This window comes from Vipera berus (genome assembly GCF_964194415.1).
Source record: "Vipera berus genome assembly, chromosome: 15".
Taxonomy (NCBI): domain Eukaryota; kingdom Metazoa; phylum Chordata; class Lepidosauria; order Squamata; family Viperidae; genus Vipera; species Vipera berus.
The window spans coordinates 3,603,181-3,621,173 of record NC_138218.1 but is presented as its reverse complement, the minus strand read 5'-3'; the positions used below and the strand labels follow the sequence as shown (position 1 = coordinate 3,621,173).

The following is a 17,993-nucleotide window of genomic DNA, read 5'->3' as shown; positions in this document are numbered from 1 at the left end:
TGTCCTGTCCTCAAGTGCTTTGGACAACAAACCAATCCTCTCTGCTCTGTGACGGCCTCTCAAATATTGGAAGATGCGGTCATATCTCCCTTAGTCCTTCTCTTCATTAGACTAGACATGTACAGTTCCGGTGCCATCTGGAAATCAAAGGTTGTAAAATTGGGCATGATTCATTTAAGTACCTATGGCTCAGCAATCAAAGTTTCAATCTCAGTTTTGGCCATAAGTCAAGGATTAGCTGAATGTATTTTATCACCTTGTTAACCTACTATTTAACAGTTAAAGAAAATAAAAAAGGTCTGGAAAGTTATATCATAAATGAAACCTTTCCAAGTAATGCAATCCACATTGCCCTCTTGAACTGAGGCGGTGGCAGCAAAATAAAATGTGTTTTTATTGCCAAGCGTTTAGAAAGCCTTTATACTCAAGGTTTAGACTTGCGTCAGCTACCTAGATGCAACTGCTTTTACTATATCACCTGAGTGTGCAAGGTTAATCTTTTGCGATAAAAACTGGGTCATGTCATCTTCAAGAATTTATCCAGTCCTTTTCAGAGACTTTGTCAGTTCTGTGATAGATGCGCATATAAAAAAAGACATAAGGAACTATAATTACTTAAAAGTAAATCCAGAATAACTGACATTAAATTTTCCTGGACTAGCTAAATGAAATTGGGGAAACGTTTAAAAGTACCTTGAAGTTCGCACAACTTTTAAGTTGCCAAAGTTTGTAAAACACTGCTCCATAGGAATATTAATCAGAATACAGCTGGTAGGGACCTTGGAGGTCTTCTAGTCCAACCCCTTCCTCAAGCAGGAGACCCTATACCATTTCAGATAGGTAGTTGTCCAGTCTCTTCTTAAAAACCTCCAGAGATGGAGCGCCCACGGTCTCTGGTGGCAAGCTGTTCCACTGGTTCATTGTCCTAACCGTTAGGAAGTTTCTCCTTAGTTCCAGGTTGCTTCTCTCCTTAATTAGTTTCCATCCGTTGTTTCTTGTCCTGCCCTCTGGTGTTTTGGAAAATTGGTTGACCCCCTCTTCTTTGTGACAGCCCCTCAAATATTGGAAGACTGCTATCATGTCACCCCTAGTCCTTCCTTGATGTAACCTGGCCAAACACAGTTCCTGCTAATATAGCTGAATAGCTCAAGATAACCATTTGTAGTTACAATGCACCTGGGGGGGGCGGGCAGGTACTTGCACCTAGATTTGACAGTTGGCCTCATCCGTGCCCTTTGACCACACTTTTGGGCACTTGGCAACCGGCCAGCATTTACCATTCTTTTACAGTGTCCTATGGTCACGCGATGGCGTTTTATGATCATTTTGCCAAAAAAACCACAATCGTTTTGGCGAAACAGCTCCCGATGCGAGGCCTGGGTTCACTTAACAACTGCTGCAAAAAAGGTTGTAAAATTGGCTCAGTCACATGACCAACCCAGTTTATGACTGTTGTGAGTTAGGACCATGATGGGCAGGCTTCGTTGTAGTTGTTCCTCGAGAACTGGACTAGAGGACCTCCAAGGTCCCTCCCAGCTCTGTTCTATTCCAAAACTGCCGCCTATATCTTTGCACTTTCTTTTCCTGATACCTGGCTGGATGTTCTCCTGTGATGTCTTTCTGGCTCCATCTCGCAGAGTGAATAAGGGGAGCTATTGAGCATAGAATTGTACAGCAGGAAGGGACCTTGGAGGTCTTCTAGTCCAACCCCTTGCCCAAGGCAGGAGTCCTTATTCCCTCCTGGACAAACGATTGTCCAATCTTTTCTTGAAAACTTCCAGCAGTGGTGCACCTACAACTGTGGGAGAGAAACTATCCGTTGATTCATTGCTGTCCCTGCCAGGAAATTTCTCCTTAGCTCCAGGTTTGATCTCCCTTTGATAAGCTTCCACCCATTATTTCTTGTTCCACCCTCGGGTGCCGGGAGGAATAAGTTGAGCCCCGCTTCTCTGTGACAACCACTCAAGTGCTGGACGACTGCTATCATGTCACCCTTAGTCCTTCTCTTTCTTAGGCTAGGGGTAGGCAACCTTGGCTCTTTTATGACTCGTGGACTTCAGTTCCCAGAATTCCTGAGCCAGCCATGCTGAGGGGAAAGGGAGAGGTTTCCAAGCTGAGCCATGCTGGCTCAGGAATTCTGGGAGTTGAAGTCCACGAGTCATGAAGGGGCCAAGTTTGAAGACCCCTGGTCTGGATCCAAGCCCGCAGTTTCATCAAAATGGCTGACTGAGGAATTCTGGGAGTTGAAGTCCACCAGTCATAAAAGAGCCAAGGTTGCCTGCCCTTAGACATACCCATGTCCCTTAATTGTTCATTACATGGTTTAGCTTCCAAACCCCTGATTGTCTCTGTTGCTCTTCAGCCTGAACAATTTCAATTCTGCAGACTTGTGTGTGTGTGTGTGTGTGTGTGTGTGCGTGTGCGTGCGCATGGATTACAAGTTGCTTCAGACTCTTGTTGACCATCTGGGCAAGTCCCTGCTGTTCTCTTGGAAACGTTTTTCAAGAGTGGTTTGCCTTCCTTCTTCTTCCTAAGGCCTAGGCAGGGGGAGGGTGACGGGCCCAAGAAGCTGGCTCAAGAATTCTGGGAGTTGAAGTCCAAGAGTCATAAAAGAGCCAAGGTTGCCTATCCCTAACCTAAGACACCGCAGGCGCCGCAGACTGAAACTTGACCTTTCCCTAGATCAGAAGGTTGGCGGGGCTGTACGTGGCCGTGCGAAGTTTCGCCTAGCAGCGCCTTCTCTCTTGCGGCCGCGCGAACCAGGAAACGCCGAGCTCCTCCGGCCCTCGTTCTCGGCAGGGATTCCCGGCTGGGAAGAGACAAGGCTCTGCCCCAAGCCTGAAAAAGTTACTGTGAGCTCCGGCGCGTTGCTGAACGACGGGAGGCCCTTCAGCAGCTCTGGGGATTACCTTTGTGCCTTATTTTGCGTTTCTAACCGAGTAACAAAATTGTTGACTGAATGTTAGCCATTCATCAAATTGAAGCAGAAGCAAACTCCACTTGTAGGTAACTTCTTCAGCAAAATAGAAGATGCCCCATTCCGGGAAATTTCATCAAGACAGAGCCTACATTCCTAGGGAGAACCCCAATTATTTTGAGAAAAGAAGCAGGCAACCAAATTCATCAGGTGGAAGGTTGTCGCAAGGAACAACTGAACATTCAAGATCTTCCTCTGCTTTTGCAGACCTTGAGCAGAACCATCTTGGACCAAGGCAAGGTTATGACAATCCCCCACCTCCCTACTATCCTTCCAAAAAGACTTTTTCAGAGAAATGCTCAAACCTGTGCTCCCGAAGAGGTGTCGTGCAGTTTATCGAAGTCACTGTCAACATCTTGGTGCTGATCTGCATAGGAGCAACCCAGGCGGGCGTCTCCGGTTTCACTTCCCTGGGAGGCCTAGGGTCTTTCAACCTCAACTCAATGTACAGTCCGTTTCAGGGGACTGAACTCCAAGAGGTGACCGAGCTGGACATGCAGTACAGCCAGCTGAGAGCCCCTTGCGTGTACGGAGGGGTAGCCTTCAGCCTGACAATGATGTGCCTAACGCTTCTGTTTCTTGTTGGCGGAGCAAAGCCCATTCATCGTCTTTCCCTTGGACTGCTGGCCGCCGAGTGTCTCTTCGACATCCTTGCCTGCCTTGGCTATATAGCAGCAGTTGGCCTCTACCTCCACTTCGTCATTCAAGTCAATGCCACGGATGTGTGCCTAAGGAGGGAAAGACTCTACGCGAGGCGCGGTTACACGTCAGTGAATTGCAGCGTGCAAGGCGGGGACGCTTCTGTGGCTCTTTTTGGCCTGGTGGCCGCTTGCCTGTATTTCGGAAGCTTTGTGGTCTGCATCCTCACCCTTCGAGAGGTGCGGCTGTTTCGGAAGCAGCAGGATAATCGTTATAATCTCGAGAGAACCCACAGGGAAGAAAACCATCCAAAGCCCTATAGGGGCAAAGAAAACATACAGGCCGAAAGGACTTTTAGCACACTTGTGTAATCTACACCACGTATCTCAATGAAGCCAGACTAAAAAAAAAAAGATTTTTTTTAACCGAAAGGACAGTTGTGTAATACAATATCAAAGATCTATTTTAAAATTCATTCTTCCTACCTAGGAACTTAGTTCCATGGTTAGTTCCATAACTATCTTTACAGAAAAAGGGAAGAAATTGCAGAAATTATTTCCAGCTTTGCTCTTTTTTTTGCCTGGATATATGTTTTTTCAAGGGACGCGGTGGCTCAGTGGGTTAGGACGCTGAGCTTGTCGATCAGAAGGTCAGCAGTTTGGCGGGTCGAATCCCGAGTGCCGTGTAACAGAGTGAGCGCCTGTTACTCGTCCCAGCTTCTGCCAACCTAGCAGTTCAAAAGCACGTAAAATGCAAGTAGGAAAATAGGGACCACTACGGTGGGAAGGTAACAGCGTTCCGTGCGCCTTTGGCGTCTAGTCATGCTGGCCACATGACCACGGAGACGTCCTCGGACAAGCGCTGGCTCTTCGGCTTGGAAACGGAGATGAGCACCGGCCCCTAGAGTTGGAAACGACTAGCACGCATGTGCGGGGGAACCTTTACCTTTACCTTTAACCTAAGACAACACTACAACTTGGTGGCCTCCCAGTTACTAGCCTTTTGCCTTCACCCCTGCACCAAAGTGGTCCCTGCCAATTCAAACGCATTGCTCTTTACTGTTCTGCTTCTTCCCTAGATTAGAAGTCTGCTGAATATTAGAAGCTCCTGCCAGGCTGGATTAGATCTGCCCTCCTTTCCACCTTTCTGCCCTCTTTGAAAGTGTGCCAGGGCAACAGCGCCCCCTTCTGGCAGCTCTTAGGCAGTTGATACGAGGCACACACACCATGGGCCAGGCTGAAAAGACAGCCCTGCATTTTCTCATTGACTCAGTTCAGCCAAAGAGAAGGTGCTCAAGGGCTGTGTTTCTCAAACAGGGCCTGTGGACTTCAACTCCCAGAATTCCCCAGCCAGCATGCTAATCAAATCCCATCTTGCTCAGCTTGGACAGGGGGTTGGACTAGATTTTTTTTAAATTCCATTTATATCCCGCCCTTCTCCGAAGACTCAGGGCGGCTTACAAGCTTAGCAGTAGCCTTCATTCTATGTATATGCCTGCTTATTAGGGCTTTCACACACACCCCCAAGCGGCATTATTACAAAGTCAGCTTAATTGCCCCCAACAATCTGGGTCCTCATTTTACCTACCTCGGAAGGATGGAAGGCTGAGTCAACCTTGAGCCTGGTGGGATGCGAACCTGCACTAATTGCAGGCAGCTGGTGTTACTTAAGGAGGTATTAGCCCACTGCTCCACCAAGGCCCTACAAGATGACCTACAAGGTCTCTTTCAACTTTGTTATTCTGTTTTTTTTTCAAGATTAGCCAGGATCAGCTAGAGGTTGCCACCAGCCGTAGATGTAGTGAGAGCAAAATTTGACCGTTTCTTGTTCAAAACAAAATTGTCCTGGAGATGGCAAGATGAATTACATTTCTAAAGTTGAAAGAGCCTCAAAAAGTATTTGGCTTCGCTGTCAAATCAAATCAGCAAAACGTTCCTGGAGGTTTTCAAAAAATAGCGTGGACTGGGATGGTGTAAGGTCCACTGCCTTGAGCCGGGGGGGGGGGGAGTGGACTATAAGATCTCCCAAGGTCCTTTCCAGCCCTGGGATTCTGTGATTCCTACTTTAGCTGGAAAAAAAATCAATAAAAGATCTGCAAAGTTGTTTTTAAGTATTTCATTTTAAAGTCCTCAGGCAGAGAAGATTTACTTTTTTAAAAGACACAACTTTCCCTAAGTAAGAAATGTGCATTGACAACACCATGTTTGTATGTTGTGGCATCTAAGTGCGTAACAGAGTGAGCGCCTGTTACTCGTCCCAGCTTCTGCCAACCTAGCAGTTCGAAAGCACGTAAAAATGCAAGTAGAAAAATAGGGACCACTCCGGTGGGAAGGTAACAGCGTTCCGTGTGCCTTTGGCATCTAGTCATGCCGGCCACATGACCACGGAGACGTCCTCGGACAAGTGCCGGCTCTTCGGCTTTGAAACGGAGATGAGCACCGGCCCCTAGAGTTGGAAACGACTAGCACGCATGTGCGGGGGAACCTTTACCTTTTACTATCTCAGTTTGTTTGGGAGTGGAAAGCCCGAGATTCGTGCTACCAATAAAAGAGAATATTTGTAGCTCAGGATTGAATTGGGGAATCCTGGGTGCTCTCTGAGCTGGGTGGTTTTCTCGTGGACGTTTCATCACCCAACTATTTAACTCCATCAGTGCTAGAAAGTGCAGGGTTTGCTCCCTGTTTATGTGCTAGCAGCCCGCCCTGTCAGTGTTAGTCTGTTGTTTACTGTTAGATTTGCAACTAGCGCAACAGAGTTTCTAGTTTTCTGCAGTTTTTGCATGGGAAGGAGCTTTCCTTTTCAGAAACTGCAGCGGAAATTGTGGGAGGGAGGGAAAGAGAGAGGGAAGACATTTTGCTTTGAGGGGATTTTCAGAAATCTTGACACGGTGATGGGGAGGTGCACAGATCTTCGTGGGTTGCTTCCAGGGGCCCAGACTGTTTTCAAGCTCTCAAGTGGTTCAAAGGGTCTTAAATTAGGTGTGAAACTTCTTGAGTCCTGTGGAGCTTTGGGGGATAAGAAAGCACGGCTGCAGGATTTGGGTTTGGCTAGTCTAGAGAAGGGACTAGTGGGTTAGGACGCTGAGCTTGTCGATCAGAAGGTCGGCAGTTTGGCGGGTCGAATCCTGCCACATAACAGAGTGAGCGCCCATTACTCGTCCCAGCTTCTGCCAACCTAGCAGTTTGAAAGCAGGTAAAAATGCAAGTAGAAAAATAGGGACCACTATGGTGGGAAGGTAACAGCGTTCCGTGCGCCTTTGGCGTCTAGTCATGCCGGCCACATGACCACGGAAATGTCCTCGGACAAGCGCTGGCTCTTCGGCTATGAAACGGAGATGAGCACCAGCCCCTAGAGTTGGAAACGACTAGCACGCATGTGCGGGGGAACCTTTACCTTTTAGTCTCGAGAAAAGAAGGACTGGGGGGGGGGGACACAATAGCATCTTCCAGTATTTGAGGGGCTGCCACAAAGAACGGGGAGTCAGCCTACTTTCCAAAGCACAAGAAGTCAGGAGAAGAACAACTCTTTTTACGACCGTGAAATCACTTAATTTGGGACAGGACAAGGCAGGACAACAAACAACGGTTGGAAACTAATCGAGGAGAGAAGCAACCTAGAACCAAGGAGAAACTTCCTTGGCAGTGGGGACAATTAACCAGTAGAGCGACTTGCCTTCACAAGTTGTGGGTGCTCCATCACTTGGAAGCTTTTAAGAAGAGGCTGGACGGCCACTTGTGTGAAATGGTGTAGGATCTCCTGCCTGAGCAGGGGGCTGGACCAGAAGACCTCCAGGGTCCCTTCCAGCTCTATTCTGATTGATGTATTGATTGGTTATATTTGTCCCGCAAATGGCTTCACAAACCATGTGTCAAAACAAAGGCCCAGCTTTCACAATACCTGACCCACCCAGCCCCGTTAACAATTAATCCGTGGAACAGGTTCCCTCCAGAGGTTATGGGGACTCCATCACCGGAGGTCATCAAACATTGTGTGCAGACCCACTTGACCGGGATGGTGTAAGGTACACTGCCTTGAGCCAAGAGGGGTGGACTAGAAGACCTCCAAGGGCCTTTTCTACTTGTTATTCTGCTTATTCTGCTCAAGTGTCAAGTTTCCCACGTGTGGGCTTTTCAAGTGACTCTGAGGCATTGTCTACCTTAAAAGTCCTTTATTCAGCCTAATACACCGGCAAATGCTTGCTCGAAGGAAGCTGGGATCTGAAATCTCTGCCCCCTTGCACAATATATTAAAACACAATTCTTCCACCTTCCTAATTTTGTCATTAATCATATTCTCCAATTAATTGAAAGAATTGGTTTCCCTTCCATTAGAAAACCCGCCATGTTCTTATCTTCTTTAGTTTTAAAAAGGTAAAGGTTCCCCCGCACATGCGTGCTAGTCGTTTCCGACTCTAGGGGCCGGTGCTCATCTCCGTTTCAAAGCCGAAGAGCCAGCGCTTGTCCGAGGACGTCTCCGTGGTCATGTGGCCGGCATGACTAGACGCCAAAGGCGCACGGAACGCTGTTACCTTCCCACCGTTAGTGGTCCCTATTTTTCTACTTGCATTTTTACGTGCTTTCGAACTGCTAGGTTGGCAGAAGCTGGGACGAGTAACAGGTGCTCACTCTGTTACGCGGCACTCGGGATTTGACCCACCAAACTGCCGACCTTCTGATCGACAAGCTCAGCGTCCTAACCCACTGAGCCACCGTTTTAGATGGCCTTAAAAGGTGCAATCCTCCTCGTCCCCCCTCCCAACCCTAAATTCAATCTCTTAAAGCAATACACAAGTTGAACACACGAAATGGTAGCCATTCCTCATCTCTTGTCAAGCAAGAACATGCGATGTTAGCAGCGCTGACACCAAGATTTCAGTGGCTGTTTTGGGCTTAGAGGGCTTAGGAGCCTCACAGCAAGGGGAACCTGTCGCAAAACGGTTCAGGGTGAACGGATGCCAGAATGCTAAACACACACACACACACACACCTCATTTTCTACCGTCTGTCTTTCCTTTTGTTGCAGCTCAAAGTCTGGATCTACCCGGAGGGAACACGGAACATGAGTGGGGACCTTTTGCCTTTCAAGAAGGGAGCTTTCCATCTCGCAGTCCAGACCCAGGTGATTGACACTTCTTTGCAGAGTGACTTTTTTTTTAATCCCATTTATATCCCGCCCTTCTCCGAAGACTCAGGGCGGCTTACAATCTAAAGCACAAATCAATGTGCTTAGCAATAGCCTTCATTCTATGTATATGCCTGCTTATTAGGGCTTTCGCCCCCCCCCAAGCGGCATTATTACAAAGTCAGCTTATTGCCCCCAACAATCTGGGTCCTCATTTTACCTACCTCGGAAGGATGGAAGGCTGAGTCAACCTTGAGCCTGGTGGGATGCGAACCTGCACTAATTGCAGGCAGCTGGTGTTACTTAAGGAGGCATCAGCCCACTGCTCCACCAAGGCTCTTTTTTGCACCCCCCGCACCCCCCCGTTGGTTGATTGACTGATTATTTATATCCCGCCTTTTAATTTTTTTATGAATAACAAACGTACGTATGGCAGGGACCCCTCGAATTGCAGCAGTCCTTGTTAGTGACTCTTGGAAGTTACAACCATGCTGGGGAAAAACGACGTAGGGCCGTTTTTCCACGCGTCCGACCGTTGCCGCAGGCCCCCTGCTCACGTGATCGAAATTCAGACGCTTGGCAAGCGGTCCGTATTTACGACAGCCACACCATCCCAGGGCCGCGTGATCCCCTTTTGCGATCTTTTGAAAAGCAAAGTCAACGGGGAAGCCACTTAACGCTCGCGTTACCAGCTCAACAACTGCGTGATTCACTAAACGGCTGCGGCGAGAAAGGTCGTCAAATGGGGCCAAATTCATTTAACAACTGTCTTGTTTAGCAACAGAAATTTGGGGCTCCATTGCAGCCGTAAGTCAAACACTGCCTGAAATCCTTTTCAGATTCTTGGAAGAAGAGTCCCATCCTGAGTCCTCTCTTCAATCCAGAGCACCTCACTGCTTGAAAAGTGGACGCAAAATGCAAACTCAAAGAGGGATGATTGGGGTGGGAGGGAACCTACATAGCAGCAGCAGCAGCAGCAAGAAATGTGGGGAGGGGTTGCCTTGAGAAGTCGGAAGGTTCCAGAACTGATAAATGAGGGGTGTGCAAAGGAGATTCATAGATTAACAACCATATGCAAACAATATTGGAGGGCCTGGAAGAACTCAGGCTGAGACATTTTAATGCTGCTAAAAAGTAAGACTGGTTCAAAGATCACCTCTGTTGTGATGTACAGGTGGTCCTTGACTTATGACTACAATTGAGCCCAAAATTTATGCTGCTAAGTGAGACATTTGTTAAGTGAATTTTGGCCCCATTTTACAACCTTTCTTGCAACAGTTGCTAAGTGAATCACTGCAGTTCTTAAATTAGTAACCCTTAATTAAGTGAATCTGACTTTCCCATCGACTTTGCTTGTCAGAAGGTCGCAGAAGGAGATCACGTGACCCCAGGACGCTGCAACGGTCATAAACATGAGTCAGTGGTCAAGCATCTGAATTCTGTTCACGTCACCGCGGCGGTCGTAAGTGACAACGGTCACAACCACTGTTGTAACTTTGGTCGCTAAATGAACGGTTGTAAACTGAGGACCACCCATGTAGGCGTGAGGCGTGAATTCTGCGCAAGAGCGAGAGAGAAAAGATTAACTTTGGTGAATTGTGGTGTGAAAGAAACTAACCAGCCGGAATGTCCATCGTAAGCACGGAGCCCAAGGCCCAAAAACGTCGAAGAGGGGGGGGATAAATGGCATTTTAGTCCAGGGGTCTCCAAACTTGGCCACGTTAAGACTCGTGGACTTCAACTCCCAGAAGCAATGCTGGCTGAGGAATTCTGGGAGTTGAAGTCCACGAGTCTTAACGTGGCCAGGTTCGGAGAACCCCCTGGTTTAGTCCTGTGTGTGTACAGGTGGCCCTCGACCTAGGAGCATAAATTGAGCCTGGAATTAGAGTTGTAAATTACGCCGGTCATTAAGCGAATCGCTATGTGACCAGTTTTATGATTCTTTTGTGCCGGTGGTAAGGCAAACGGGGCAGTGTTTAAATGAATCCATTGTCTGCATTGGCTCCGTTTTGCCAGAAACTCGGAGCGAAGGCCAGTTTTTGGCTGTAAATACAGAATGGTTGCTGAGCCCCAAAATGCAGCCACCTGACTCGTGGGGAAGGGGGGGCAGCTGTTGGAACTTTGAGCCTGGGTCATAAGTAGTCCTGGGGAGTTTTGTCGTAATAGCCACTAAGTCAACTGGATGTAAGCCGAGGACCTGTTTGGTGTCGTTTTCTTTGCCAAGTCCCTAAAGGCTGGTCCTGGGTGGTCGTGACCCCCCCCACCCCTGGCTTGGCTCCGAATTCTTTTTTGCAGGCACTGAGAGAATGGCCCACCTCTGGCCTTCTTTGGCTGGGGGGCACAAAAACACCCTAGAGGAGTTGGACTCCATCTCCCGTAAGTCTCAGCTGGTGGGGATTATGGGACGTGTCTTGCAAGCCACTGGCTGCTGCTTGCTATCTCAAGGTAGCCCAGGAACAGCCCCAAACAAGAAGCACAAGTCGTGAATGCCAACTCTATTTTTATTGTAAGATCAGAGTTAAATTAATATACATTAATTATTTCTGCCCAGAACGTAACTTTCGGACATTGCAAAAGACATGATTGGATGAAGAAGATTGGATGAAATGCAACGATATTATGATGAGCTCCTTCTGTACACACACACACACACAGGCTCAAACTGCTTGACACTTTTTCTGTTGTTATGTTACGCAATGTTACCCCTTGCCCGTTCTTGGGGAAACTTTTTTCCTGAGCTCTTGACACTGGTCACGTTCTCTTTTGGTTGACTTCCTTCTGCAGCTCTCCAAGTTCCTCTTTTGTGCAAAATTTCTCCTTTTTCGAATAACGCACCGTAGCAAGAGACGCCTTAATCTTCTAACTTCAGTCCTGATAGAACAAAGTTTTCACTATTGTGCAGTGTAAAAAAAAAATGAAGTATAAGTCACCCTGGGAGTAGAAAAACAGGGCTCATTGTAAATTGAAGAATTTCCACATTTTTGCTAACTTTTTTTTTATATCTGTCCTTTGCAGGTTCCAATAATTCCTGTGGTCTATTCGTCCTTTTCTTCATTTTACAACCCAGAAAAGAATATGTTTACCTCAGGTAGGATAATGCGGGCCTCTCCAACCTTGGTGACTGTAAGACTGGTGGACTTCAACTCCCAGAATTCCTCAGCCAGCTCCCAATTCTGGGAGTTGAAGTCTACAAGTCTTACAGTTGCCAAGGTTGAGGACCCCTGGGATAATGCATAGCTTGGAGTGTTGTTCCGTTTCTCTTAATGGTCCTTGGAGATCCACAATCTCTTGCATGGCTAAACGGAATTCAGGCTTCTGGCTTTGTGAGCGTGCTCAGTTTCACGGTTTCGATTCTCTGCCTGCGGATATGCGTAGGTTCAAGAGCGGCATCCCTTCCTTGCCGCTTACTTGATAGGGCTTGTCAAGAAACACAACAGATCTCCTGACTGGCAGCCAGATCCCTTGGGAGAGCAGGTGGCCCCTGTTTCCCGGCGGTCCTGGTTTCACCACCTTTGAGCCAGTTCTCAACCCTCCCAAAGTCCATTTCTCTAGAAGGTTCCCCCAGTCAAAGCAATACAGTGGGACTCTGGAACAACTTCATCAATACTGTCAAAGGGTCTGTATGACAACTCGCCATGGGCCAAGTTGCCACAGGACAAGTGTTACACTAATATGGAAGAAATAGTGGTGCAGCACCATTATTTATTTATTTATTTATTTATTTATTTATTTATTTATTTATTTATTTATTTATTTAAAGAATTATTTATTTAAAGAATTATTTATTTATTAAAAGAAAAGGCTGCCAAAGTATGGGCAAAAATGAAATGTCAGTGACCAACATTAAAATAATGTTTTCACGATTTTAAATAATTTAAATCGAATGGTGGAATTGCCTTGCGGTGACTTGTCCGTGGCAAGTTTGTTCCACGGCAAATTGGCCGTTGATGGGGTGTCCAGTTCTGCTAGGAGAACCCCAAAAGAAGACGGGGGAATTAATCGGGAGAAACACAAGGAAAGAGGAAGGGGGTTGGACCTTGTGTTGGGTGAGTGGAGGAGCTGTTTTGGGGCTTCCGCTCCCCAACTACGTGGAGAATTGGCTGGACCAACCAACGGAGCTTCCTGCTCTAAGTGGGCGGGCTGGAGCAAGGAGGACCAGGGGCCGTAGAGATGATTTAGGACACTCTCTTCTCCGTCCCCAGGCAAAATCCAGGTGGAAATCTTTCCGCCCATCTCAACGAAGGACCTGACCAGTGAGGACGTCGATGAGCTCACCAAGCAGTGCTACACCACCATGAGAGAAACTTTCCTCAGGTTGTCGGGAAAGAGCCGTGAAACCAATGGAGAAGCCTCCATCCTTGGGCAGTAGGGTCTCTTGCCAAAATGGCTGCGGGCTCACCTGTTGGACAGATTCCCTCAGCGGGCCCCCTTGCTCGATGTTACGGGGAAACGTGTAGGCTGTTCCTAAAGAACTGAGTGAGGGGAGGGAGAAATTCAACCGGTGGATGTGCTCCAACCTCTCGTGTGGAGGGGTCTCCTCTGGCCTCTCTTTCTCCACCTGCCTCTCCACAAGCAGCCATTACCAAAGATTCCTCTCCTTCCCAGGGTCCACAACCAGCAGTTTAAACAACCCAAGTGCCTTTTCTGTCTCCTGGGGACTCCAGGGGATTGGGTCCATGGCTTCCTCCTTACCCCTTGGGGTAATTCTTCTTCCCTTCATTGGGCACAGGGATAATTTGGGCGCCTGGGCCTAGAACCTTGCCCGCTTGGCACTTTTTCCTAAGGAAGACAGGCTCGGGCCCCACTAGTTGATGCAGTTTCGCGGGTTGAGAGGGGGGAAACGCTCCCTAACCAGTAATGACCCTTGTCCAGAAGAGGAGATGCTGGTTGTTTGCTGTCTTGAGACTGCATCTCTCTCCCTGTTGGAGGCCAGGTGTTGCAAGTAAGCTCCCACAGGTAAGCTGGGGAGAATGTGAAGGACCACATTTGTTGTTATGGTAACCAAGCAAGTTCCACCCTTTACCTAGGCCAGGGGTAGGCAATGTTGGCTCTTTTATGACTCGTGGACTTCCACTCCCAGAATTCCTCAGGAATTCTGGGAGTGGAAGTCCACGAGTCATAAAAGAGCCAACGTTGCCTGCCCCTGACCTAGGCTCAAATCGATGCTCTAGCGCAGAGCTTCTCAGCCTCAGCAACTTTGAAGACGTGTGGACTTCAACGCCCAGAATTCTCCAGTCAACAGTGCTAGGGGGGAATTCTGGGAATTGAAGTCCGTACACATCATCAAGTTGCTGAGGTTGGGAAATGTTGCTCCTGCTTTTCTTTCCCACAATGGCAGGGAGAGTTTCGCATTAATCTGGGCATCAGAATGGCGAATAGGGAGATTCTTACGAATATCCTGAAGAGTTTGAGGCTGTCTCGTATGAAACAGCTGCTACCCTCCCTCCTCCCCACTTTAAATGATGCCTAAGAATAAGGAAGCTTTCTTATTTATTTGGGACAAAGTTTTCCCCCCTGTTTTCTTTGAAGATACATTGCAAGAATAGATATTTCCAGGATTTTAGTCACCAAAGGTTGCCTCACATGGTTTGGGTGCCGGAGTGCAAAGCAGATGAATTAACTTGGACGTTCTGAGATCTCTTGATGGTGAAAGAGAAGAGCTCGCAGGGGCGATGGTAAAAATACTTTTGCTGGAGACAGTTTGGAAACAGTTACGAATGTGTAAAGAGATTTGATTAAACTTACCTAGTGCCATAGTGTTAGGATTTGCCCACCAACAAAGCGTGTCCATTTTATTTTTATTTTTGTAAGAATGGAAGGCCACAGTGCTGCTAGCGAGCCGTCACTTAATTCCGTTGCCCTCCGCAGCAGAGTTGTGAGGCCCACTGCCATTGTGCTGGGGCAGAGATTCCCAGAAGTGGTTTGAGTAAACTCTTAAATAAGAGAATCCAGAGTACCGTCAGACAGACGTGGTGTGTTCGCTGGGAGGTGTGGTGGAGGACTTGCTATTTGTCCAACATTCCCTGTGTGTTGGGCTGCTGCCCTACTAAATGGTGGTGGCTCGCCCCAAGCCTTGATGCCGACCCCAGGCACTGTCATCCAAACAAGCCAATGAAGCCACTGCCTGATGGTTGACAGTTGTGCTTCCTTCAGTGTCCAAGTTGAAGAAAGACAAATCTGAACTTAGTCTGCCTCCGCCATCTTGCAAAGCTTCCAGCCCCATGGAGAGACTCGGAGTATTTTTGGGCTTGAGGGTGGAGCAAGTTGGGACCCTGGACCAGACAGTGGGGTAGATCAGGGGTCCCCAACCTTGGCGACTTTAAGACTTGCGGACTTCAACTCCCAGAATTCCTCAGCCAGCTTTGCTGGCTGAGGAATTCTGGGAGTTGAAGTCTGCAACTCTTAAAGTCGCCAAAGTTGGAGACCGCTGGGCTAGGTGATCTTTAAGGTCCTTGCCAAAAGTAAGTTGCGTTCCCTTGGTTTCATCCCATCTGCTGTGGCCCTGCACTCATCCCCATGGGTCATTCTTCTACACAAAAGCGGGTCAGGAGTGGGACTGAGCACAACTCGGCTTCCTTTATCTGGAGGCTCCAGTGCAGAGGTTCTCAGCCGTACCAACTTCAAGATGAGTGGACATCAACTACCAGAATTTCCCAGCCAGCTAGGCCAAAGGTCAACCTTTCTCGGAGGAAAAGGGAGGGGGAAGTGTTTTACACGCATGATGCAAACGGGGCGGGGCTAGCACTAGCGCGATATTCGCTAGCCCTGCCCCGTTCTTGCCTCGTTTCCACCCATTTTTGTGCCCCGCGGCATGGCATTGGCCCGTTTTTGCACCACACGGCGCAGCCCCGTGGCACGCTGGCATCCCATTTTTGTGCCCCAAGGCGCGGCGTCCTGTTTTCATGCTCTGCGGCCACAGCGCTAGCATGACTGGGGGTTTATGCGCGCACACGTGCGCGTACTGGTCAGGCTCTCCCACGGCCCGGTGGCCAGGAGGCCACGGCCCACTACTGGGCCACAGCCCACTGGTTGAGGGCCCATAGGGAATTCTGGGATTTGAAGTCCACCCATCTTAAAAGTCACCAAGGTTGAAAAAGGCCACTCCAGAACAGCCAAATGTTCAGGATCTCTCTGCTCCATCTAAGTAGGGCCCCACTCCAATTCTGCAACAAAGCCCATTTCCCACTTAGCTGGGACGAAGTTACCCCTGGTCCAGCATCTGCAGGACCCAATGAGCACAACTCCAGCATTCAGACGGTCCTTTGGATCCACCATCGTTTTAAGCCAGTTTCAGCTTTATTTACAAGGTTTGGGAACATAGTTGTCCTGTCCAAGGCCGTGGCGGCAACTGGAAGGGAGGCCCCTTAACCTTAGGCCAGGGGTAGGCAACCTCGGCTCTTTTATGACTCATGGACTTCAACTCCCAGAATTCCTGAGCCAGCTTGGCTGGCTCAGGAATTCTGGGAGTTGAAGTCCATGAGTCATAAAAGAGCCGAGGTTGCCTACCCCTGCCTTAGGCAAAGCACTCATTGCCAAACCTGTCTTTGGGGAATGGAAACAAAGGGAGAGTATGTGGCTGCTGGGAGTTGTAGTTCCGACAGCTGAAGAATGGTTTCTCCGTCCTTTCAAAAGCATACCAAAAATTGTGTGCCAAAGTGCCTTCATTGCAAAACCTTTGATTGCTTTTTGGTATTGTCCAATGTACTATTTTTATAAAGAATTTTATTTAAAGAGAAGCAAGGCTGGTGTGGTTGATTCCTCCCAAAATTTCTGCTTTGGGGGGATTGTGGGGAGGAGAGGCAGAAGCTCCACAGCCAGGCCTGGGTTAATTCACCTTGTTACATTCATCTCATGTTACGTGTTTAGTGCTAGCTATTCACCTTGATTTTATGGGTTAAATATAACAGGCTAACTCTGCCCTCAGTCTGGAGTTTGATCCTGACCAGCTCATGGTTGACTCAGCCTTCCATCCTTCCGAGTTCGGTAAAATGAGGACCCAGATTGTTGGGGGCAAATAGGCTGACTCTGTAAATCGCTTAGAGGGGACTGTAAAGTACTGTGAAGCGGTATATAAGCCTAAGGACAATTGCTATAACTCAAGCTGGCCAACACAACACACTACATCTTCATCCTGTTTCTCCCACAACAAGCTTGCGACGTGGATTGGGCTGAGAGAAAGGGACTGGCCCAAAGTCTCCCCGCCAGCTTTTGTGCCTAAGGCTGGATTAGAACTCAAGGTCTTCTGGTGATTGGCCCAAAGTCACCCAGGTGGTTTTTGTGCCTAAGGTGGGACTAGAACTCAAGACTCTCCTGGTTTCTAAGCCAGCACCTTCAGCACATCACCAAACTGGCTTGATACTGTTTTTGCTCGCCAGTATCTGAGTGATCTGCATGGAAAATCCAGTACAGTCTGGAACGATGCCACCCAAAGCTTTATCTTGCTATTTTCAAGACCCTCGGAGCAAAGGATTTCCCAGCCACCCCCGCCCCATTTCAAGTTCACTTAAATGGCATTTCCACCGAGAGGCAGTTAAATGACATTTTGCCCCCAGCAAGCCCCGTTGAGCACCTCGCCAGTTTTTGAGACTGAAAAATTCAAGAGCCAGCGGCACTGCAGAACAGTTAAATGAATGAGACCATTTTAAGCTCTCCCCATTGTACCGAGATGAAAAGTCCCACTTCTTTAGTTGTTTTAGCCAAGAACAGATTTATTGGAAAGCAGCGCTATTTCTGTGGAATCAGTTCAAACTTTTGCAGACTTCAGCAAACCCCCCCCCCTTTCTTTCCTTATCAGCTGTTCAGCCTCGTTCCCACCATTCCTAATTGCTTCCTTTGGCTTCCATCCAACCTTATCACAGCCTCCCATGTTTTTACCGAGATTCAAGAAACAAGAGAGGTCAACAGTTCCCAAAGATCCATTAATTTCCTAAAGAGGTTACACGCAGGTTACAATAGCTTTTTCACGTACAAAAGGGCTTACTTGCTTACTCACCAATCCCTGCCACCGTTTCCCCCATTGTGCTGTTCGGTGCACAACATTGCAGTGACTCCCACCATCAAGACGCTTGGTATGTGCAGGGAAGCACCATGTAAGTAAGCACGTGGCCAGAAAAATAAACGTTCCAGAGGAGAAAACGAAAAGCAAGACGTATCTACAGTTGCAAAAAAGCACTTTGGATTGTCCCCTACGCTTTCTTTGCTGCTTCTGGTACCTTAGCAAAGGCCGAGGCAATCTGATGCACTAACAGCCCAAGTT

At 48.1% G+C, this 17,993-nt stretch overlaps 2 protein-coding genes across 2 annotated transcripts in view; both read left to right on the top strand.

The window, feature by feature from the left end:
- The window catches only part of AGPAT2 (1-acylglycerol-3-phosphate O-acyltransferase 2), a 46,371-nt gene extending 29,898 nt beyond the window's left edge, over positions 1 to 16,473 (top strand). Inside the window, exons 4-6 of the mRNA XM_081339883.1 lie at positions 8,639 to 8,734; positions 11,753 to 11,825; positions 12,940 to 16,473. Coding sequence (XP_081196009.1) covers positions 8,639 to 8,734; positions 11,753 to 11,825; positions 12,940 to 13,106 — 336 coding nt within the window. The 3' untranslated portion in view covers positions 13,107 to 16,473. The remainder of the gene's footprint in view (positions 1 to 8,638; positions 8,735 to 11,752; positions 11,826 to 12,939) is intronic.
- Positions 2,712 to 4,094, top strand: LOC308674976 (MARVEL domain-containing protein 3-like). Its single transcript, XM_081339882.1, has one exon. The coding sequence runs from the start codon at positions 3,031 to 3,033 to the stop codon at positions 3,985 to 3,987; it is 957 nt and encodes a 318-aa protein (XP_081196008.1). The 5' UTR covers positions 2,712 to 3,030; the 3' UTR covers positions 3,988 to 4,094.
- Positions 16,474 to 17,993: the final 1,520 nt, after the last annotated feature.